The 23,227-nt window shown below is 39.4% G+C and overlaps 2 protein-coding genes across 11 annotated transcripts in view; one reads left to right on the top strand and one right to left on the bottom strand.

The window, feature by feature from the left end:
- fmnl2 (formin like 2) overlaps positions 1 to 11,820 on the top strand; it is a 235,800-nt gene extending 223,980 nt beyond the window's left edge. For 3 of the 10 annotated variants that reach the window (XM_016996229.2, XM_016996226.2, XM_062965787.1), the window contains 2 exons: positions 1,864 to 1,987; positions 9,416 to 11,820. In XM_016996229.2, coding sequence (XP_016851718.2) covers positions 1,864 to 1,987; positions 9,416 to 9,525 — 234 coding nt within the window. In that variant the 3' untranslated portion in view covers positions 9,526 to 11,820. Of the gene's footprint in view, positions 1 to 1,863; positions 1,988 to 3,735; positions 3,877 to 5,437; positions 5,532 to 9,415 lie in introns of all 10 variants that reach the window. The other 7 variants (XM_008117713.2, XM_016996233.2, XM_016996227.2 and 4 more) reach the window with 4 other exon arrangements.
- Positions 11,821 to 14,746: 2,926 nt separating this feature from the next.
- The window catches only part of prpf40a (pre-mRNA processing factor 40 homolog A), a 32,948-nt gene continuing 24,467 nt past the window's right edge, over positions 14,747 to 23,227 (bottom strand). The window contains exons 17-26 of the mRNA XM_062965794.1: positions 22,379 to 22,493; positions 21,546 to 21,637; positions 21,299 to 21,415; positions 20,590 to 20,727; positions 19,665 to 19,760; positions 18,502 to 18,588; positions 18,316 to 18,412; positions 18,162 to 18,223; positions 16,959 to 17,087; positions 14,747 to 16,070 (exon numbers count right to left, since the gene is read on the bottom strand). Coding sequence (XP_062821864.1) covers positions 15,978 to 16,070; positions 16,959 to 17,087; positions 18,162 to 18,223; positions 18,316 to 18,412; positions 18,502 to 18,588; positions 19,665 to 19,760; positions 20,590 to 20,727; positions 21,299 to 21,415; positions 21,546 to 21,637; positions 22,379 to 22,493 — 1,026 coding nt within the window. The 3' untranslated portion in view covers positions 14,747 to 15,977. The remainder of the gene's footprint in view (positions 16,071 to 16,958; positions 17,088 to 18,161; positions 18,224 to 18,315; positions 18,413 to 18,501; positions 18,589 to 19,664; positions 19,761 to 20,589; positions 20,728 to 21,298; positions 21,416 to 21,545; positions 21,638 to 22,378; positions 22,494 to 23,227) is intronic.

Genomic DNA, 23,227 nt, shown 5'->3' with positions numbered 1-23,227 from the left:
AATTGCTGCCCACCTGTTTTGTCTTTCAAACTCTCAACCAGTCACCAGCCAACCATTTCCAACATTCTGAACACTCTCTCCCCAAAATAGTTTAAAATATCTCATGAGTCTTATAGTCGCAGTAGTGACTGTCTGCCTTCAAGTCTTGCCCCACATATGGTGATGTTAAGCAAAACCAGTCATGGAGGTTTCTTGGTAAGATTTCTCCAGAGAGGCCTTTGCCTTCCTCTGAGACTGAAAAAGTGTGAATTGACCGAGGTCATCCAGTAGGTTTCCATTGCCAAGTGGGGATTAGATTCCTAGTCTCCCAGAGTCCTGGTCCAACATTCAAACCACTCCATCTCACTGGCTCCTCCAAGAGGCTTAGAAACGAACTGAGACGACATCACAAAGTAGGTTACTGTATCATAATTCACAGAATATATACACAAAATATATCCAGGCAGCAGGTAGGTTAGGGAGGGACAGCATCCCAGTGGTAGATCCCATGACTGACATATGAGAGATTCCACATTCACTAACTGCCTTTGGGAAATACTTCTGGAAAATACTATCTGCATTGACTGCTGCTGGTCAGTGCTTCTAATATTGAGCCGGATGAACAAATGACTTCAGTCAGTTTAAGGCACTTTCCTTTGTCCCCCACGAAGCTTAGGTTTCTGTAGGAAGAGTAGAATCATAGAGTTGCAGTGAGTTTTCCGGGCTGTATGGCCATGTTCCAGAAGCATTCTCCCCTGATGTTTCACCCACATCTATGGCAGTCATCCTCAAGGTTGGGAGGTCTGTTGGAAAATAGGCAGAGGGGCTTTATATATCTGTGGACTGTCCAGAGTGAGAGAAAGAACCCTTGTCTGTTTGAGGCAAGTGTGAATGTTGCACTTGGGCAGCTTGATTAGCATTGAATAGCCTTCAAGTTTCAAAGCCTGGCTAATTCCTGCCTGGGGGGTTCCTTTGGTGGCCCTGGTTGTTTCATGTCTGGAATTCCCCTGTTTTCAGAGGGTTGTTCTTTATTTACTGTCATCTGAGGATGCCTACCATAGATGTAGTAAAACGTTAGGAGAGAATGTTTCTAGAACACGGCCATACAGCCCGGAAAACTCACCAACTCAGTTATTCCGGCCATGAAAGCCTTTGACAACACATAGAATCATAATGTTGGAAGACACCCCAGGAGACATCCGGTCCAACCCCTTGCCATGCAGGAACACACAATCAAAGCATTCCTGACAGATGGTTATCCAGTCTCTGCCAAAAACTTCCAGAGAAAGAGATTCAGCTAAGCTCTGAGGCAGCATATTCCTCTACCAAACAGCTTTTACTCTCAGGATGTTCTTCCCAATGTTTAGATGGAATCTCTTTTCCTTCAATTTGAGTAGAGGTACTGTTGCCTAGGGTAGTGATTCTCAACCTGTGGATCGCCAGATGTTTTGGCCTTCAACTCCCAGAAATCCTAACAGCTGGTAAACTGGCTGGGATTTCTGGGAGTTGTCGGCCAAAACACCTGGGACCCACAGGTTGAGAACCACTGGTCTAGGGTGACCATACGAAAAGAAGCCAAGTCGATGTGTTGTTGAAGGCTTTCATAGCTGGGATCACAGGGTTGTTGTATGTTTTCCGGGCTGTACGGCCATGTTCTAGAAGTATTCTCTCCTGACTTTTCACCCACATCTATGTAGCAGAAGCCAAGTCTCTTGGACCTTCAACAGCTGTGTGGAAGAAGGATTTTTGGCAGATGTTTCATTTATTGAAATCCACTTGTGTATGCAACTCTTAAATATAGAAGAACCCTATCCTTTTTTCCATGTGTCACCTTACTGCCTGCTCATTATCTGCTAATGATGGCCCTTTTCTGCTTCCTTTCAGTCTCCATCCCATAAAACAAAAAGACAGCAGCAAGAGCTGATTGCAGAGCTAAGGCGGCGGCAAGTCAAAGACAACAGGCATGTGTATGAAGGGAAGGATGGTGCCATTGAAGACATAATCACAGGTAAGCCTTATAAAGGTGGATTTTCTGAGGACAGTCCCATATATCTGCTTTTAGCTTTCATGTTTAAGAGCTCTGTTAGAGCATTACGAATTGCTTGTCAGTGCCAGTAATCCAATGTATCAGTCATTAAAGGAAAAACCCACTTTCCAGGTGTTATTTTTTCCAAATACCAGTTTTAAAGGCCCCATCAGTGGCAGAGTTCTCACTGAGATATCATTTGTTTATCTATTTCTCTTGTAATTGTCTTTCTTTTCAGCATGCTGCCATGACTAAAGCCATAGATCGTATCAAGCCTTGTTAGATATGTCTGTGCAAAAGATGCATGCCATATATATTTTTCAGAATACGTTTGCACTACATGTAAACTTGCTGGCTTGGTTTCGAAAGTTTGCCTTGTCCTTCAAATGCTACTAATACTAATTACTGCAGCACTAAATACCTAACAGTGGACATGGTTTGATTTGGGTTGCTAAAATGGTTTAGAGTTAAATATTTTTCTTGCAACGTACTAATACTTGCCCTCTTCAGCAATTGAAGACAATAGGGTGAGCATGGCTGGGTCAAATTTATAGTAGAGATAACCAGGACATTCCTGCCACAAAACAGGTTATCTGCTAAAGTGTAATTTTACTTTCTTTTATGGCTGTAGCAGAGTGGAAGTAGTACTTAAGAACTAATTATGAACAGCTTTCTTGGCATTAGGAGGGTACATTTCCCGTAAATTTGATACTCAGTAGTAAGCTTCTTAGGGAGCCCCGGTGGCGAAGTGTGTTAAAGCACTGAGCTACTGAACTTGCAGACCAAAAGGTCCCAGGTTCAAATCCCAGGAGCGGAGTGAGCGCCCACTGTTGCTCCAGCTTCTGCCAACCTAGCAGTTCGAAAGTATGCAAATGTGAGTAGATCAATAGGTACCTCTCCGGCAGAAAGGTAACGACGCTTCATGCAGTCATGCCGGCCATGTGACCTTGGAGATGTCTATGGACAACGCCGGCTCTTCGGCTTAGAAATGGAGATGAGCACCAACCCCCAGAGTCAGACATAACTGGACTTAACGTCAGGGGAAACCTTTACCTTTAGTAAGCTTCTTGGAGCCCCCCATGGTGCATCGGGTTAAACTGCTGAGCTGCTGAACTTGGTTACCAAAAGGTTGGTAGTTTGAAACTGGGAAGCAGAGTGAGCTTCTGCTGTTAGCCCCAGCTTCTGCCAACCTAGCAGTTCAAAAACATGCAAATGTGAGTAGATCTATTGATCTACTCACCTTTACCTTTACTTAGTAAGCTTCTGAGTATATAAAGTAATAACGAATGCTAGGAATAGTTACTACTGTCACCTTTTTTGAAAAACACACATGCACATCTGCAGAGAACCCTGTTCAAGGACTAAATTAGGATGGCAGGGAAATCTAGTGTGTCTGCTGTTCCCTGGGTGAAGCCTCAGCTGAGTTTTCATGACAGTTTTGTTTAATTAAGATCCAGGGACAACCCAGCAATGGTGGGCAGAGGGGAAGGTCCATGCCAAAGAAAGAGTACTGATATAAAAATTTCCTTAACACTAAAGTTACTTAAATATGTTATAACTACAGAATGCTAATTCTAAGAGTAACCCAGCATAACACATCCTCTTGTGGTTAAATGACTGAGGAGCCAACTCAAACCATTCTTAATAGAGAGCACTAACAATGTACTAAATGCCATAGATCTTTGCTTCTTACTGTATTCTGTCTTGTTTGGCTGTTATTTTCCATGCAGTGCTGAAGACGGTGCCCTTTACCGCTCGAACGGCCAAGCGTGGCTCTCGGTTCTTCTGCGAACCTGTTCTCACAGAGGAATTCCATTACTAAACTATTCCTCTTTCAGACCCGGTGCTCTTAAAAAACAAAAAAGGTTGCTGTAGGTTTTTTTTATGTTTGTTTATGCACTTGTGTAAGGCAATGTGGCTGTTGAATGGACTCGTGATGTTTGGCATCCTCGTGGAGCTGTGTTTACACTGTCATCTCATTGCATGTTCTTGTCTGCCAGTAAACCTTTTGCTCCTTTTCCACTGGACATGGGACCGTTCCCACCAGCTTTTGCATTTCAGAGGCACCATTGGTTTATGTGCTGAGCGCTATAGAACAGCAAGTGTTGGAAGCCACAGAGATCAAGAACAGCTGCGCTTCAAGCCAGCCTACCCAATTTGCAAATGGGTTTTGTAGGACATAATGATATATGTGACAAACGGTTCACTTGGTTTATTCATGTCATCTCTTCCGGGCTCTTCCATCCTTCTTAGCAAATTGATCTGTGTTGCATGAGTCCTGTTCAGTTAAACCAATCTCCAGAAGGAAATCTAGAATGGATGAAACTAAACTGTCATAGATTTGGCATGCAAGAGAGTCGCTCTCTTCTTGAGATCTCTAGGAGCATTTCCCACATTTGGCCCCTCTAACCATTGCTTGCATGCTGTGTTTGCCTGTGAAACTGGAAAGAAAACAAATAAGTGAGCCTCTAAATCTCCATTTTCATCCTGACACCTCCACAGTCATACCAGCTTCAGTTCCATGCCAACTTAATTGGAAACCTCCTTAGAGCAGTGTCATAGAAATATGTAACTTTATGCATTTTATTAGATCCGTCTTGGTGAGAAAGGGAATGGATAAAACCAGGACCAAGAGAGATCAAAATACTGGAAATGGGTTTTGTTTTCTCAACCAGAAATTAACAGGGTATTGGAGGTCAGGAAACTAGTCTTCCCGAAGTTGTGGAACTTCAACTTCCATCAGCTCCATCAGCATGGTCAATGATAAGAGATTATGGGAGTTGTAGTCTGATAACCTGGGGAGCATCCTCTCCATTGATTCGCATCAATGTTTAATCATTCTCATGCTAGGTTGAGAACCAAAGAAATATGGTTTGAAGAAATCATATGTGGGGGATATCAGGGCTGTCTCTCAAAATTGTCTGGCAATAATAAGTTGTCCAAAGTTCATTGTCATGGAACTGGATCCTTTTACATCACACAATGTGAACTGTTAAAAAGCAGTGCATGTTTCTGCATGTATCTCTCAATGCTGTTGTCTTGGATGCAAGGAACCAAGGATCTTCCAAGGAAGCACATTTCATTTCTGACTGGTGCGATGTGTACGTTTTAATGGGAACGTTTCAATACGAATGCTGACTATAACCAGATCAGTTCCTGTTTGCTCTTTTAAGTGCCATTGTCATCCTGGAGCCAGTGTTCAAAGCAGCTTGGAGTTTCATGAGTCAGAGTTCAGGGTGGCTGCCTTCTCCTCTCCTTTCCCTTTTTAACCCCTTTCAAGTCTTGGCTTTCCCTCACTCTTGCTTGACTTTGCTAACCCATGTGGGGTTTTTTTTGGATTTTTTTGTTTTGGACACTGAGTTGAGTTGCTCTTCATGTTCCATCCCATTTTTAACGTAACCATCATTCTGTGTTTTTTTCCCTTCTGTTTAGCCTTAAAGAAGAATAATATCACTAAATTTCCAAATGTTCACTCGAGGGTAAGGATTTCTTCTAGCACACCGGTGGTGGAGGATACACAGAGCTGGCAAGCATCACTTTTTACTTAGCTTCCTCCTCTCTCTGTATGCCACACAAAACTGCTGCAAAACACAGTGATTTCAAGGAGTGCTATGCTGTAAGGGTGCAGGAGCATTGCTGATGCTTTTTAGGTCTCTTTTCTATATCTGTCAACCAGCAGCTCTATTCTGCACTGAATAGCAAGAGTGTCAAATCACAAATCTTCCAGACCGCTTCCAGACACCCAGGTCATATTCTACAAAGTGGATATTGCACTTTGGTTATAGACCTGTGTATACTGATAGGTTGTAGGTTTGAGCACAACAAGGCAGGAGTATATAAAGGGAGGACAAAAACGTGTAAACAGAATTGCTGTCCTTTAAAGAACAGTCTGTTCTTACATTTTTAGCAGCCCAGCATACAGAAATATAGCCAATGAGACTTTGACAGGAACAGGAATAAAAATGAATATGTGCAGCCTGCTATATTTTTAAATGTTGGATGTTTTTAAAGACAGAGGCCCCTGTCCAGTCCAGAGTTTTACTACACACACACACACACACACACACACACACACACAAGGAAATGCTGTGTGATATCTCAGGAGGGAGAGCTTACATACACAGGACCGGGGTGTGGTGCAGGCTGGAAAGCAAGCCAGCTGCAACAAATCAACAAATCACTCTGACCAAGAGATCATGAGTTCGAGGCCAGCCCGGTGCCTGCGTCTTGTCTCTGTCTCTGTTCTATGTCATGGCATTGAATGTTTGCCTTTATGTGTGCAATGTGATCCGCCCTGAGTCTCCTTCGGGGTGAGAAGGGCAGAATATAAATGCTGTAAATAAATAAATAAAATATTTGTATTCCCTCCCTACCTGTTGCCGTTAACTCAAGAACCATAATGGTCCAACACCAACCCATCTCCTCTTAAAGGATAATATATTGCCAAGAATAATAATAATAATAATAATAATAATAATAATAATAATAATAATAAAGAAAAAGGTTTGGATTATTGATGTCGCCATACCAGGTGACAGTCGAATTGATGAATAACAATAGGAAAAATTCAACCATTATCAGGACCTCAAGATCGAACTGCAAAGGCTCTGGCATAAACCAGTGCAGGTGGTCCCTGTGGTGATCGGCGCCCTGGGTGCCGTGCCAAAAGATCTCAGCCAGCATTTGGAAACAATAGACATTGACAAAATTACAATCTGTCAACTGCAAAAGGCCACCTTACTGGGATCTGCACACATCATCCGAAAATACATCACACAGTCCTAAACACTTGGGAAGTGTTCGACTTGTAATTTTGTGATACGAAATCCAGCATATATATCTTGTTTGCTGTGTTATACTATGTCTTTGTGTCAATAATAATAATAATAATAATAATAATAATAATAATAATAATAATAATAATAATAATTTATTTATATTCTGCCCTCTCTTCTCAAGAGTACTCGGGGCGGATTACAACAAAAGATGACAAAGATTCAATGCCAGATCCAATACATAAATAGAAACAAAAAGCAACCAGTTAATCTACATCTAACATAATAGACATTAAACATAAATTATATAAACAACATCTAACATTTATTTAAAATCATTATTAAAAGGGAATACAGTACAGCCAATGGAGCCCTACATTATTTGAAGTTTCCAATTTTTCCCCATTGGAAAATATGAAGAAGTGTTAACGGCAGAGCATAGGACCTTAACCTAGGATCTTCCCTTCCCCATAGTTGTGTACCTTATTTCTCCCTGTTTGGCCTTTATTCCCACAAGTGGTAAGAATTATCTTTAAACAGGTATCTTTGCTGCCATGGTTTGATTGCCTTTTTCAAAGCCATCAGCAATGTCTGTGGGAAATAGGGGACCAAAAACACAGGAAGCCTGCTAAATGGGAACAGAAATAAGTGGGACACAATGTTTATCTGATCTGCCCGTGTCCTATATTTATTCATCACTTTCTATTTGGCCTGCTGCCTTAAGATGAGGGAGCTGCACAAAGGCACTGGCACCAATGGAAAGAGTTTTGCCAGACTTGTTGTTTGCCTTACAAGGCAAAATCAGGGCAAAATAGCTGCTCTGCTACTTTTTTTTTCTGTATCAGGAGCGACTTGAGAAATTGCAAGTCGCTTCTGGTGTGAGAGAATTGGCTGTCTGCAAAGACTTTGCCCAGGGGACGCCCACATGTTTGATGTTCTACTATCCTGTGGGAGGCTTCTCTCATGTCCCCGCATGGGAAGCTGGAGCTGACAGGTGGGAGCTCACCCCGCTCCCTGGATTTGAACCTCGACCTTTTGGTCAGCAGTCCTGCCGGCACAAGGGTTTAACCCATTCTGCCACCAAGGACTCTGCTACTTAAATATGGGGATAGACAAGCAGGTTTCTACCAGCTGGAAACCTTACACAGCTACATGAGGCATAGTAAAATAACTGAAGGATTTCTGTGTATAGACAGAAAGCTAGACAAGGACAGAGTGATACTTTTTGAAAAGTAGAAATACTGTAAAACGCACACATCCTAACATGTTGGACAGCTTTAATCTAGTATGATGACCTTGTCACTTCACAGCATTCATGCATTCATCCAATCCATTTCATGTATATTCTGCCTTTCCCTTGTAGTGGGATCCATGGAGGTTAACAAAAAAATTCCACTAAAACTTAATAATTTAAACACAATCAAAAAGGTTAGTCCTTCATGGTAAATAGGAAATGCCACATTGGTTATTTATTGGGAAAGTGATATATAGATTGTTGAAAAGAGGTATCCATGCAACAAGATTAGGAAGATAAAGACTAGAGACTAAGAGAAGCAAAGGATCTAAGAATAAGGAACAAACAAGAAGGGAAAGGGCAAAGGAGCTCTGCTGTGGGACCAACAAGGAGTTGTCGAAGGATTTCATGGCCGGAGTTTTTCGGGCTGTATGGCCATATTCCAGAAGCATTCTCTCCTGACGTTTCACCCACATCTTTGGCAGGCATCCTCAGAGGTTGTGAGGTCTGTTGGAAACTAGGCAAACCTCATCCTAGACATTCCACATATATATAAACCCCACTTGCTTAGTTTTCAACAGACATCACAACCTCTGCAGATGCCTGCCATAGATGTGGGTGAAACGTCAGGAGAGAATGTTTTTAGAAAATGGCCATACAGCTTGGAAAACTCACAGCAACCAAGGAATCAGTTGCCTCAGGGAAGATAGCTGTATAGAGAGAGCCAATCCGTTTTAGAACTTAGGTCAGATGTTTTCCTTGCCTGTCTTTGGTCAACTATGATGGGAATGAACCCTCCTCTCACCAATCCAAGAATGATAATCTTCATAACGGAGTCACCTTCACTATTGGGAAAGTTGAAGAAATGATTGACTTTCAGTAGCACAGTCAACAGCACTAGCATCTAACCCTGCTGTCATCTCTTTCATTTCATCCATATAGTAAGAAACAGAACTGATCCCAAGAATCATGGGAACACAAGTCTTAGCCCTCCAGGAACGGAACCAAGACTTGGAAATGTATTTTTGTTACTATGTGTGTGTGTGTATGGGAGGGGTAATCACAATCCCAAGAACCCAATTTTAAAATAAGCAACCGTTCCCAAATCTGATGACTTTCCAAACATGGATCTATTCCTACACCTAATGTAGTTGTCTTGCCACCCAGTCAAATTAAAATACTGCCAAAGTTGAAATTCCACATGTTGTTATATTTTTACACTTAGTTAGTGGAGACAGACCAATCTATGCTGGGTGTTCACCTCTCTGGAAATTTGAACAGCCCCTTTTTCTCTTTTGCTTCAAGCTGCTTTGATTGGCTACCAGCAAGACTCTTTTCCTTGTCTAAATCCAAAGGCACCGGCCATTCTGCTTCTGACACTCTCCTGTTTCCTCTGCACAGATCTTAGAAACCAGCCCTACAGACGAGCCGATGCGGTGAGGAGAAGCGTGCGGAGGCGCTTCGACGACCAGGCCTTGCGTGCTCTCAATGGTGCTGAAATAACCATGTGAGCCGGACTGAGGAAACCTGCATGTGTAAAGTAGGAAGTGTCCTTGATCACTTCCTTCCCACGCGAACTCTCTTTGTGCTACCACTTTAATTATGGCCTTGATCACAGTACATTAACTTATCTTCCGAAGGGCTCCGTAATGACAGAAAGTGCATAGGAATGACGGGGAAAATCTGGGCTCCCCACATAACTGTAGCTACCAAGTGCCTAAATTTCAAGTACCTGCTCAAATTTAATCAAAGCAATAGGACTTTATTTGATTGGGTATCTTTTTACACCAATAAATTTGTTCCGTGTTTTTAACCAAAATGTAAGATACATATTGTATTTTTTGTCGTTACATACAATTTAGTAAGTAGCCTTCACTAGGCTTTCTTGATACCATGACCAGTTGTAAATAGGCAATACTTTGATGTGAGCTGCTGTGGGCTTTTCTTTTCTTGTTATTATTATTATTATTTCAGTACATTCCTGAATGATTTGAGAAGTTAACTCTGAACTTGAGCTGCACTTATTTTAGTGTTCTATATGCATATGTAGGTATATGCATACATAAGGACAAAATATGCTGTTAAAATAAATTGCGCCCTGTAAGAAAATTTTGTTGTCTTAGTGGGAGAAAACATCCATAAAGCAAAAGTTGACATAGATTTGGGTACAGTTTGTAAAAGTTAAAGATCACTGGGATAAAAGAAAGGTTTGCGTAGTGGGACTTCTATTGTAAATAGGATGTGGTAATGCAAGGCTTATATGAAATACACATTTGCCTACTTTCAAATTCTACCTGGTACATACCAGTAGGCAGCAGAGGTATTGGTGAAAAGTTTGAACATATTGCGAACACAGAATGATGTATGAAACTCTGGTTATTGTGTTCTTCACGTAGAGGCAGCTTTTGGGTAACTTTTATTATTTATTAATTAGCACTAAGATATTAACTTCTCAATAATCAGTATTAGAATTCCTGAGGACCGCAAACTGTTCAGTTGTCAGAACAGTGAAAACCTGGTGCCCAACTTTAAAAAATTGGATGCCTTCCATGCACAACCTTCTATCTTCATGCTGCACAGACCAGAGATTTGGGAGCCAGCTCACGACAATCCAAGTTGGATCAGGATTTAATTGGACTGCAGCTAACTATGGAATTGATCGCCTCGCTTCCAAACCTGAATTGGAAACACTTTATCCTAATCCACTCAATAATATAAACCAAGACCAAGTACAATGTGGAGTCAGACTTTTAAATATATCTGCACTGTGTTTCTTTTGGTCAACATTTGGATTTCAAAGGGAATGCATAAGCCATTGAACGTAATGCAGTGCAGAAGGATGTACTCGTTTGAAAAAACGATTTATGCTAACGGAGTCTCTTCCAAATCTAATCTAAGTGCTTATATTTTCATCTTAAAGCCAATTCAAGCATCTCAATCAGGCTTTAATCTTCTATACATTCATCTATTTCTATAAGGCAGGGCACCAATTTGTTCTGAAGTCAGGAACTGGAAGTTACGGGATACCTTGCTTACTGCTTACCTTTGCTGATAGCACTGCAACACTATGTTAATTGTAAAAATTTCTTGTATAGTATTTAACCACTTAATTCTTTTCTTTTTTTATGTTGTGCTTATGTGAACCACTGGTAAAGGTCCCATATTCCTTTGATAATGTGTAGCTATATGATAATGTTTTTAAATGTACAGATATTTTGCTACAAAATTGGTGCTTTTTTATGGTTTTTACACTTCTCTTTAATTCCTACTCTAGCCTCGGGGTAATATTGTAAATATTGTTTAAAATGCATCAGCCTGAGCTATACAATCTGAATGTTATTTTAACTTATAGTTTTGTTTTTATATTTAACTAAATGGACAGTTTGGGGGCTCAGAAGTTATTACATTGACATCTGCTTACCTATTGACAGAAAGTTTATTTTACACAATGACCAATAGCATTCGCAGTTTACAGCAGCGTGTACCTGACCTGCCAGGGAGAACATGCCACCATTACAGCTTTTTTCTTTACAGAACGACAAATATTTTGACTTGGTTATCCCTATTTATGAACCCTCAATTTGATAAGATAATTTAACAGCAGTGAAAAATGCTGGCAAAACTCAAAACATACAAAAATAGTTTCAAATGAACAAATAGGTTGTAATATTGGCATGTTCTCTTTGATATTTTATCTAGTAATAGACCTGCTTCTTAGCAATATTATAGCTGTTTTATAAAAGCAGTTCAAGTTACTTTTCTGATCTGTTCATGGCATATGATTGAATAAACTATTTACACTACTACGAATGAGTTAAATTATTTTTTGGATGTTCAATTTATTCCAGCAATCGAAGTAAACGAGTATGATTAACTGTGGCTACTTCCATGGGAGCCTTCGGTGGTGTAAGGGGTTAAAACCGCTATGCTGCTCAACTTGCTGACTGAAAAGTCAGCAATTTGAATCCAGGGAGCGGGGTGAGCTCCCGCATTGAGCCCCAGCTTCTGCCAACCTAGCAGTTTGAAAACATGCACATGTGAGTAGATCAATAGGTACCACTCTGGTGGCAAGGTAACGGTGCTCCATGTAGTCATGCTGGCCACATGACCTTGGAGGTGTCTACGGACAACACTGGCTCTTTGGCTTAAAAATGGAGGTGAGCACCACTCCCCGGACACAACTTGACTTAATGTCTGGGGAAAACTTTCACCTTTACCTATTTCCATGTTGAAAAAATCAAACTTGTGCTAATCGTTAAGACATTAAAGATGCATGCTTCTTTATAGAAGCCGGAAAATTTATTCACCCCCATCACACAGGATGGCCTCCTCCATTTCCAAGGACACCAGAACACTTTTTAAAATGGGCATTCTTTTTGAGACACTACTTTCCATGTGATTGTTACCCTGAAGCCCCTACACTAAAAGCATCCTTTCCTTTTTGATACACTGCTTTCCATGGGATCATTCCTTCCCCTTAAGCCTTTTACACTAAAGGAGACAGACACAATGTTTTAAACACTCCTTTCAATGGACCCCACCTTGAAACCATTAATGGAAACAGAAGGAACAATAACAAATAGACCGCCCACATGAACACCTACGCTGAAACGTCACAAAGTAATTGGACAAGTCCACCACTTCATCACAAGGGAAAACACCCATTTTAGTATTTCTATATGCAGGGAAAGGATTGGAGTTGATTTCTGCCCGTCTTTGAAATCTTCCCATTTCTATACGCTCCAGACAGGAGACCTATGAGCAACTACCGGACGCAGCCCAGTGTTCTTTGATGAGCTCCATTGGAGTCTGTCTTTGAAGTGTGTATTAACAGGTAGAAAGAGGAAAACTTCCACATGATGAGGTCCCATGTTCCTACCAGCAAGACATGAAGATGCCGTCTCCTATCTCTCTGCTACCAGGGTCAATAATGTAGGGAGGTTGAATGACAGGCATCCAGCTATATCCCTACAGCCAGACATGTACATATCTACGAGATCTCCCAAAGAACCCCTACATCTCACTGCTTGACCATTCTTAATGGCAGGATGGAGAAGAAAGCAGTCATGAGGTGGGTTCCACAGCCAGCAATTTGATACAGAAAGACAGTGGGGTAACTCCTTCCACAATAGCCTCTGATGGACACATGTAGATGTAATTTTGCCATGTTTATTTCATATCCCATCCTTCTCCCGCATGTTTTGTCAATAGAATTCTGAGCTTCATCTTTCTCGCTTGACATGTATGTACTCTCTCTATTCTGCTGTTAAGACCCAGCAGCCATTTCGAATGCTGCAAAAAACAAGCTGGTGCTAAGCTGGTCAGGGCACATACAACACAAGGGGAAATTTACCAGAGGCTGCTTGGTTTTTCCCCAATAGATCAACCTTTCCTTCACATCCTATTTTTAAAAGGTTTCTCTTAGGCGTCTGTCTTCCTCTTAAAGCTATGTGAGAACTCAAACCTCACTTTTGTTCATATTTGGACAATGCACCAGAATAGGATTACAAGTCAATTTGTGTATGCTTGAAGACAAGAGGAAATTTTCACTTAATTCATGATTGTGTCTGCATGTGAAAAAGGCCTTTGCAAGTTAAGCTAAAAACTTCAGCTTTTCCTCAAATTAAACCAAGTAACCTGCAAGATCAAAATCTAGAGAAATATAAAGAATCATTTTAATGTGATATTTATAGCATTTTATTTTTAATGAAAAAATAAAGACAATGCTTTCAGAAGTAATATTTACTTAGAAACAGGTTTCTTCATGTAAATTATGCAAGGCAGTAAGAAAATATTTCACATCAATATTCCTGCATGGAAGAAGGGACCAAAGACTATAATGTTAAAAATTCCAGTTCTAGCATTGCAATATTTGCCCAGTGCTATCTCAACATATAACTGAGTATGAAACATGTTGAGTAAGTACTGTAACTAGATTCAGCTACTGGCATGTAATCTGAATTTAAGTTTCTCAAAACAAGGCGCCAAACAGGGAGAGCGCCTTACTTATGTTTTACACCCAGATCCTCAAAATAGTGTGACATCATTGGGTTTCAATTTTTCAAATTTTGAGACTGCTGCCACAAAATTCTGGAAAAGTTTATCTTATACTTTGATGTCTCTGGAGATGCGTCCTGATGTTTGCTTGTAGCTATATCTGGATAAAATCTAGTGATCAGGGAAGTTATTTTGTTACCTTATACTGTGCATACTCTTTTGTTGAAGCAAGACCCACTTGTTGGACGGATTAAACATATTTCCACTCTCGTCCCGCATCTCCCACATTATCCCGAAGGGGGCTGCAATCAGGACAACAGGCTGAAAAAAAATCAACCTTGAACCCTATATCTTTATTAGGAGCATCTCAGGACCTCAGTTCCACTCATGGGAAGTCTACCATTCATTAGACAGCAAAACTATCCGTTTATGGGGAATGGGGACAAACTGATCGACACAGATGCTCTAATGAAACCAGCTGACTAAGTGGTAATGTACAGTCTGCAATTCTTAATATGCATAGTTAACTAATTGTTACTACACCAATACAGGATGGAAGTATTCCACATTAGTGGCTGGCCTTGAATGTCTTCTTTCACACTTTTTACTGTAATATAAGTGATTGAAGCATTTGACCACAGAATTGAACTCCTATGCATACTCTTCAACTAACAAATGGAAATCAATATGTGTTACCTGTACAGAGCATTTTCAAAAACAGAAAAAATACTAGTACACACTAGAAGACAAGGTTTAATAAGTGATAAAAATGTACAAAAATATTCAAATCAGAAAGATTTTAGAGTCTGTAACCACAGTAGTCAATACTCCTGAATGTATAGGGCAGAGAATACTCATCAAATCAAATCTGGCAAAAGCTAATGAATACAAAGGAGGGGGAAAACAATAAAAGGAGACCAGGTCTTTAACAGTAGGTCACTATGTTTCAAAAGAAAAGCATTACATCTACACTGATTTTCTAAACGAAGTATTGCAACTGCTTTTCAAAATTTGGTGGTACATTCTTCGGAAGGTCCTTAAGGCAACATATTGCAATTGATTTACAGTCTGATTTTTCAATTTTCTGTAACACTGGGTTAATGCTAAAACAATGCAAATTTTGCTTTGTTTGTTGTACATATACCAGATACTTTTTTCCTAATAAAAATGGTAGCTATGTTATTATGCCAGCACATCTTAGTGCCTTTAAAGTTAAGGGCCTATTAGGATCTCCACCAATCACCTATTTTTCACAGATTTAAAACCTGACACTAAAAATTCACTTCAGGATGAAACTCATACATTTCAACCCAAAGTCAAAAATCAATAGAAATCACCAAAGACATCAGTTTGGCCAGAAAGGTAATGCATAGAAACCCAGCACTGGGTTTTGGACTACCACGGATCAGGAAAAGCATTTGCCCCCCTTCTTTTCCTGTTCCTCTATTTGCAAAAAAAGTACTGTAAAAAAAAATAACAAACAGAAGTGAAGCTACAAGCGAACTACAGAGCATCTTTCCAAAGGGAACAACACCCTTGGGGCATCTTTTCCCTGCCTTTTAGACCTTATTTGACAAGGAGCCCAAATGTAGGCCTTTTTAGCAAAGCTGTTGTTATATAGACAAGAAAGGCCTGAAAGGATTACATAGTTTTTCAAAGCCATTATTGAAAGGGCTCAAAAATAATTTTTTTCCCTGCTCATCCAAGTGTGCTCTCTGATGCATGGGATATATACAGACTGCCTAGCTCATCCAAGCAGAACTTCAAGGAGACTTCTGAATGTTTGCCATCTTCCTGATTTCGCTGCCAGGCACACAATGATATTGGAGATACTTAGTTACGCAGTACAACCGAAAAGCCATCGTTTAACCAATGGAACTCAGAACACTGGGAATCCATTTTCCTGAAATTAGCCATTTATATTTTTATTAGATCACACTGTAAACATATTTGGTATAAATATTTCTTATTGATCTTCATCCAGTTGTTCCAAGAGGGTTCTCCTTTGCTTTTCTAGTTCACCTTCACTTAATTCACTACCAGAGGTATCCCAATTACCCTGAAAAAGCATAAGGAAAAGTAACTGGTATAGCATTTCATATAACTAGCCATCTGGTTAATGTATTCCACACACATTTAGAACTAGAGGGTCTTTCAAAAAGATGGATGCGATTGGAAATAGCTGTATCTCTGCAATCATGAATCACCCACGAATAGATGCTTCTCCCTGAAACTGCTCTTAGCTTCAGTCATTCATAAGATCGCAACCCCACAACATAATGCCTCATGAGATATTCTCCATTTGCGGAGTTACTTTTTTGTTTCTGGCTCAAAATGGTTAGCAAAACTTGATAATTCATCAAACCATTTGTAACTTTTTGTGTAGATGTAACATGTTGTGATCATGAAATGTACTGCTTTGAAACAGGATCCATCATTTTGAAACACCCTGTATAATTTGTCCTTAATTCAACATTTCAAAGGAGAAAACTGTCCTCGGCCTACTTCACTCCTCAAACTACCTACAACTACCCAGTAAAACACAAAACTATGCTGGGAAGGAGGTACTTGGGCAAGTTTTTTTCCCCAAAGTTCTGTCCTAACTACTAAAAAGCCCTACTTTTGGAGGAGACATTTTGGTAGAAAGAGAGTCAACAGGGATGACCCTGTTCCCCACATCCTATTCTGATCACAACTGCACTGCCAAATAGTTGACTGCGCCCAACTCTCCAGCGAGAGGTTAACTTCCAGCAAACAGGAGATATAATTTCTAGCAGAGGGGGAACATGTGACCCATGAGTTGCCCATATGTGGGTTAAAACAGGCAACCATAGCCAGAGACCAAAGAGGTACAGGTTCGCCTGAAAAGATTTTCCTTGTGTATGAATCAGCTAAGCCATCACTACTTTACATAGTAAACATACCAAAACAAAACAAGGAAACTTACAGAATCTTTGCCTGGTCGCTTTTTAGGAGGTGATTTATGCTTAGATTCAGATCTTTGTCTACTTCTTTCCTTTTCATTCTCTCGTTCTTTTTTCTCTCTTTCTCGATCCACATCTGATTCTGGGGAATCCTGTGTGCCAGGAGAAGAAAGCAGTATAACCCAAAGTACACAGAACTAGGCTGATGTTTGTGAACTAACAGTCAACAGAAAATCCACTACTAAAGTGTTCTTGGGATTTGTGCAAGTCAATTAGGTTCTAAAGTCAGAGCCTGAGGGCATGCAAATGGCCTTATTTGGACCCAACCCACTGAGGGAATTACTGTGGACTTGAAGCACCTCTCAGTGCTCTCCCTCCTCCTTGAGATCCTTTTAATATGAGATGTCAGAGACTGAACCTGGAAGCTAATTTATTAGAAAGCATGAATTTATGAAAATGAATTTATGAAAATTACATCTTCAAGTGTAGGAGACCTCCTTTCCTTTTTTATTGAATGTGTGCCCTCCCTCTCTCCTGGAATGGGACCCAAGACTTTAGAGATTAAACATACTATCAATGCACCGCTAGATTTTTGACTATAAGAAGGTGGTGGGGGAAGATGGTTTATTGGGCAAACTGAAGTCTATAGACACTGTACCAAAAGCACAGTACAATTTCATCTTGTGCTAAGAAAGAAAAATAAAGCCTCAGAAAGGTGACATCTAACCTACATAGAATGAATTTGATAATCAGATGCACACACATTGCACAGAACCCAAAATTTCATTAACAAGTCAACCTTTTGTGTTTAAACTTGATAAGAATAAGAGGACCAAAAGATTTCCAACTACAGGGACTCTTTCACACTATGATTTTGCTTTAACGGCAATCTGTGGAATCTTGGGACCTAATAGTTTGGTCAGAGGGAACAAAGAGTTCTCTGGCTGAGAATCCCAAATCCCCCTCTTCTAAACTACAAATCCCAGGAATCTATAGGATGGAGCCATGACAATTAGAGAGGAATTCTAATTTAGTGTGAAAGAATCCTCCATTTAACAGCTCTGTGACTATAAGTAAGCCAAATCTGTTATTTTTTTTCTTTCAAAACAAGGCAATTATAAAGTTTGAAGTCTATGTTTCACTATAACCAAGCTTATCCTCATAGGTAAGTATATCAAATTGAAGATTCATGTCCAGATTAAAATCTAAAACCAAGAGATACTCACAGATTTGTGTCGTCTCTTTTTGTTCTTCTTTTTGTGCTTCTTCGACTTCTTGTAGCTTCTCTCTATTAGTGTATTACAGAACAACAAATTAAGACTTTTGAAGTTCACCACTAATTCATCTTTAATTCTTTTGGCAAGATGAAAACAGTCTCACCAGATTCTCCACTGGATGAGCGCTCGGAAACGGACCTGGATTCTGAGCGCTGCCTCTTTTTCTTCACATGGTTGTCCTCATCCTCAGACTCTGATCCCTTTAAAACAAAAGTGTTTGGGCTCAGTATGAACCTTTAAAGGTGGTTTAAGGGAGAGAACGAATTAAATGCAGCAATAAAGCACTTACCGAACGGGAACGAGACCTTTTTCGATGATGCTTTTTGGATTTTTTAGAATGTTTCTTGTTCTTTGAATGATGATGCTGACATTCATGCTGCAGCAGAGAGAATCAAAATTACTAATAAAGTTTTCAAGAGTAAAAAAATAACTCATATTTACTGCACATTTCTAATCAATTTCCCCCCTCCATCTCTCTGTATGCATCTGTTTATCCCTGAAGGATACCCCTATAACATTATTTATTTGTACTATGCTATATCCCTTTATTGCAGTGGTTCTCAACCTGTGGGTTCCCAGATGTTTTGGTCTTAAACTCCCAGAAATCCTAACAGCTGGTAAACTGGCTGGGATTTCTGGAAGTTGCAGGCCAAAACACCTGGGGACCCACATGTTGAGAAACACTGCTTTATTGGCTCTCTAATCTCAACAGTAACCGAGATCTGACAAACACAAATCTTCTCTCACAAGAAAAGGTGCTTGAAAAAGATTCTTTTTTACTACATTTAAGTGCAATTTGCATATGGGGAAATCTGACATATTCCCATTCCTAATGAGGAATGCTATGCTTTAAGCAGTTGAGGGATTTTGTTAAAAGACTCCAATGAAAAAGATTGCCATCCATTCGATTTCATTTGTGTTCATTTAACATGGATCCAAAATGGCCATGGGCACCCAAGCAGGAATGCTAAGAAAACAGTTGTCTAGGCTGTAGTTGCTATTACCAGGTACAAATTGGTTTGAAAGGACATTTCCCCCCTTCCGTTTTGTCCTCAATAATGAAAAAGAGCAAACAGTAGACTGGTCAAGCTACTCCTGTAGCATACTATATGATGATGCCCAACAGTAGCATGCAGACATATCCCTCCATCTCCAAAGAATGGCAAGTTTTGTGTTTTTAACCATTATAGACAATATCTTTGCAAAACATGGGACTTTTACAAGCAAAGCAGCAAAAGCAAACCGCATCTTCAGGCTTCATATTTTTGCTTAAGATAGCTGCATATTAAATTCTCACTTTAACTGTATGATTATGAACAATATCGTATCCATAACGCTCTTCACTAAAATACGCCTCTTGTTAATAGGTTCAACAAGGTCCATTTTTGCACTTGGTCCATTTCATTCTAACTCAGGCTTTTCACAGTATAATCACACATCAAGTGCCATTACCTCTAGTAAATACATGAAATCTTTAAATATTCTTTTTCTTTCCGATTCTAGAGTGATGTCTTCAAATGCCAGTTCTTTCACAAATCTTTCTCGAATCTATATATGATTTAAAAAATGCATATAGGATTTAGTCAGCCACTCAAGTTTATAAAGAGAACATCAACTTATGGCAAAAAAGGCAGGATATAAATTTTATTTACAAATAAATGTTGCAGTTCAGAAGAAATTTATATCTGAAATGAACACAATAAACAGATAATGCAGTAAATAGCTAGAAGCACCATCACCACAAAAAAACCCCTCTTTTTTTCAATTGCCAAAAACTTTATTATAGAGCAACTATCTAATTTGGCTTTTGGCTTTCATTCCAACACGAGAAACATTGAAAATTCTAGGAAAATTTCCAAACGCAGAAATTTCTTAATGTTGATCCACTGATTACCTACCCAATGCATAAAATAATCTGATACTCTAATCTTATACATGAGAAGACCTACTAAAATCTGCATGTCATAAAGAAGTGCATTTGTCATTGCTTTCATTTAACTATATGATCCTTGGTAAACCTTGAGGAAAATAATTTTGCAATGTGAATCAAAGATTGAAAGGAAAATCAATCCCACATGAATAAATTTTTAAATGACTTTGTCCATCAACATCTCACTCTACTCTAGGAATTGGCAAAATACTGCTTGAGCCTATACAACCAACGATGCAAGTGATTATTCTGTAACATTTAGGCCTACCCAATTTCTGTTTAGTTTTACAGCTTATCTGAATTTTGTCAAAAATATATTTTCTTTGGACTGCAAATCTCTTGGGAGATTTTTTTAAAAGTTTTTTTCAGTTGAAGTATTGATAAAATTAAATTATTTAAATTGGTAAGGAAAAAAAAGGTTCTTCCAAAATACTGGAATACACTCACATCTTCCCAAACTGCATCTAGCTCAATGGGAGGAGTTGCTTGTTTTAACATGCTCTTAAAAGCAGACTCTTTCCTTTTCATTTTGCGAGCTTCTTCCTTTTCTCTTTCACGTTCACGAGCTTCAGCCTTTTCCAACAGCTACAAAAACAAGGCAAATAGGCATTTAATAAAAGGTGCAAAAATCACCCCAATCCCATTTCGAAGGCAATTTTCATATAATTTGCTTTGCATTTGTTTTAACTACTTAAAAGTAATCACTAATCTATTGTCAGGGTTGCCAAAGCAATGTATAAAGGAATTATTTATAAAGATACCACTATCATTCAAAGGTTATTCTGTCGTACCTCTAGATCAGTTTGACATGAAAAATGAGTCTTAGAGGCTGCTCTTGTGTACAGTTATGTATAAGCAAAACAGCAGACAGTTTAATTTGTCAATGAACCGGGTTCAAGACATGTTCGTTATTCCATGCTGGTCATGAAGAAACAAACAAGCCCAAAAGTCTTCAGAGCTCAGTCTTGTAAAACCCCAATTTTGTGTCATCTTTAAATAGCTCCACTGCTATTTAAATAAAATTTTATGAGTGAAGTGGGGCTATTTAAAGGTGACACAAAATTGGGGTTTAACTTCATCAAGGTCAAAAAAATATTGCTTTATGTGCTGCCAATGTTCTTAAACATAGGATTCCTTTAAGAAAAACAACACTTACACTGTTAAAAGCCAGCTTGATATTCCCAGCATCTAATGTTGTAGCTCTTTTAGTAGAACTGATGACTGTGACAAAGTCTTCAAAAGTAGTATTCACTTCAACTATAAACCCTTTATCCTGCAAAAGAGCAAAATCCATGTCACCAGAAGGCAAGGAAATGCCTTTGATCGCCACAACGTGAAATCCTAGCTCCAGACATCAAAATGGGTGTCACAATTTTGAATCAGATTTAATATATTTATCTCACCTTTAAGATATCCTTTATTATCTTTTTTTCATCATGGTAGCGTGCTTTTAAATCTTCAACATAAAACTTGAAAAGATCAAGTGCTGTCGAGCCTAAAGAAAGAAACCATATTGGTCAAACATACCCTCCAACCAAATAGCTTTACATTTCAGAGTCAGGCTGTGCCTGAGTTACAAACAAGATAGGTTCTGTGGGTTTGTTCTTAAGTTGAATTTATATGTAAGTATATATTTAGACAGACAGACAGACAGACAGATACATATACACACACATACTGAAGCTTTATCACCAATCTTATTTTCCACAAAAGGCCAATTTTATTGAAATATTTGGCTTGCTGTGGAAACATGGATTGGTGATAAAGCTTCAGTGGAGACACCTTTTCCCCATGATAACTTCCAGCAGTGAATTTCCCTTCCTGGAGAAAGATCTCTCTCATTTCCCATTGCCTTATCCCCATTTGTAACTATGTAACATTTATAAGTCAGATATTTGTAACTCGGGAACTGCCAGTAGACAAACGTATGATTTATCTAAAATATACAGTAGGCCCTGCACACAAATGGAAAAACCACAAATTAAAAAACCTCTAGTCTTTTTTAACCGGAGACAATACATCTCTAGGAACTTCTAGGCCCTCCAGCATGACTCTATGGTCTACTTCTGGCAAAAAACTGACTACAGAGTCATGGTGGAGGAGCTTGAAATTCCTATAGTGAACATACTAATCAAATCCGTGAATAAGCAAAGCTGGAAAAGTTAAACTTGTAAATGTGGAAGGCCAATTGTACTTTTGCCTTCTATTGTCTACAAGCAATGGAAAACATGCTTACCAGGCTGACCAAGCATGTTAGTAAACCTAATATCAGAACTTATAGTTGGATATAATTCCATCCATGACGACATTGAGTGCAGCTGTCCATGTTCATGCAGCTCATCCAAAAATATCTGGAAAATAGTAATGAGGCAGTTAGAAACCTGTACATTAAAAGTCAATGTATCTGTTCTGCTTTTTCTAAAGCCTCAGAAACAGGTGAAGACAATGTTCTAGTTCCAAATGGAAAAACACCTGCTACCTCAGCCATTTGTCAGTAGAGAAAAGGCATAAACCCTCTGCCCATAGGTTGATTTCCCTTTTTGACACCCATTCACCCTCTCTTCCTCTCACACAGGAGTTAGGCATTCTTACTAGCTCCAAGTGCCTTATAACTATGCAAGGAATGGGTGGTGAGGGGAAAGAAAAGGATATTCCTCTTCCTCAGACATGATCAGACTTTGAAGCCTTTTTTTAATGGCAGTACTCCTCCAACATGGTTCCAGTTAAAAAGTTTATTTTTTAAAAAAGAGTAACTGCTGGGAGGAAGAGAAATTGGGAGATGGGAGTATATATTTGATCTGTGCATGAACAGACACAAGCAGATGAGAAATAGCATGGTTATCTTGCCCACTATACCCATGTGTGGTACAGGTTAGTCCCCACCTCTGTATGTGGCCCTACAAACTTAGCCACAAAAGAGTAGAAATCTTTGGCCAATAAAACACTTCTCTGCCTCTAGGCTGAAGGACCCATTCTGTAATTTCACCAAAACCACCGCTCCCCAAATTGAACAGGGTAGCATTGGGGGGTAGGGGGAAGAACATCTTACAGTTCTGTATCTCTGGCCTGATTTAAAAATCACTGT

This window comes from Anolis carolinensis, chromosome 1, assembly GCF_035594765.1.
Source record: "Anolis carolinensis isolate JA03-04 chromosome 1, rAnoCar3.1.pri, whole genome shotgun sequence".
NCBI lineage: Eukaryota > Metazoa > Chordata > Lepidosauria > Squamata > Dactyloidae > Anolis > Anolis carolinensis.
The sequence above is the reverse complement of the archived record's forward strand: the minus strand, read 5'-3'. Positions and strand labels throughout refer to the sequence as shown.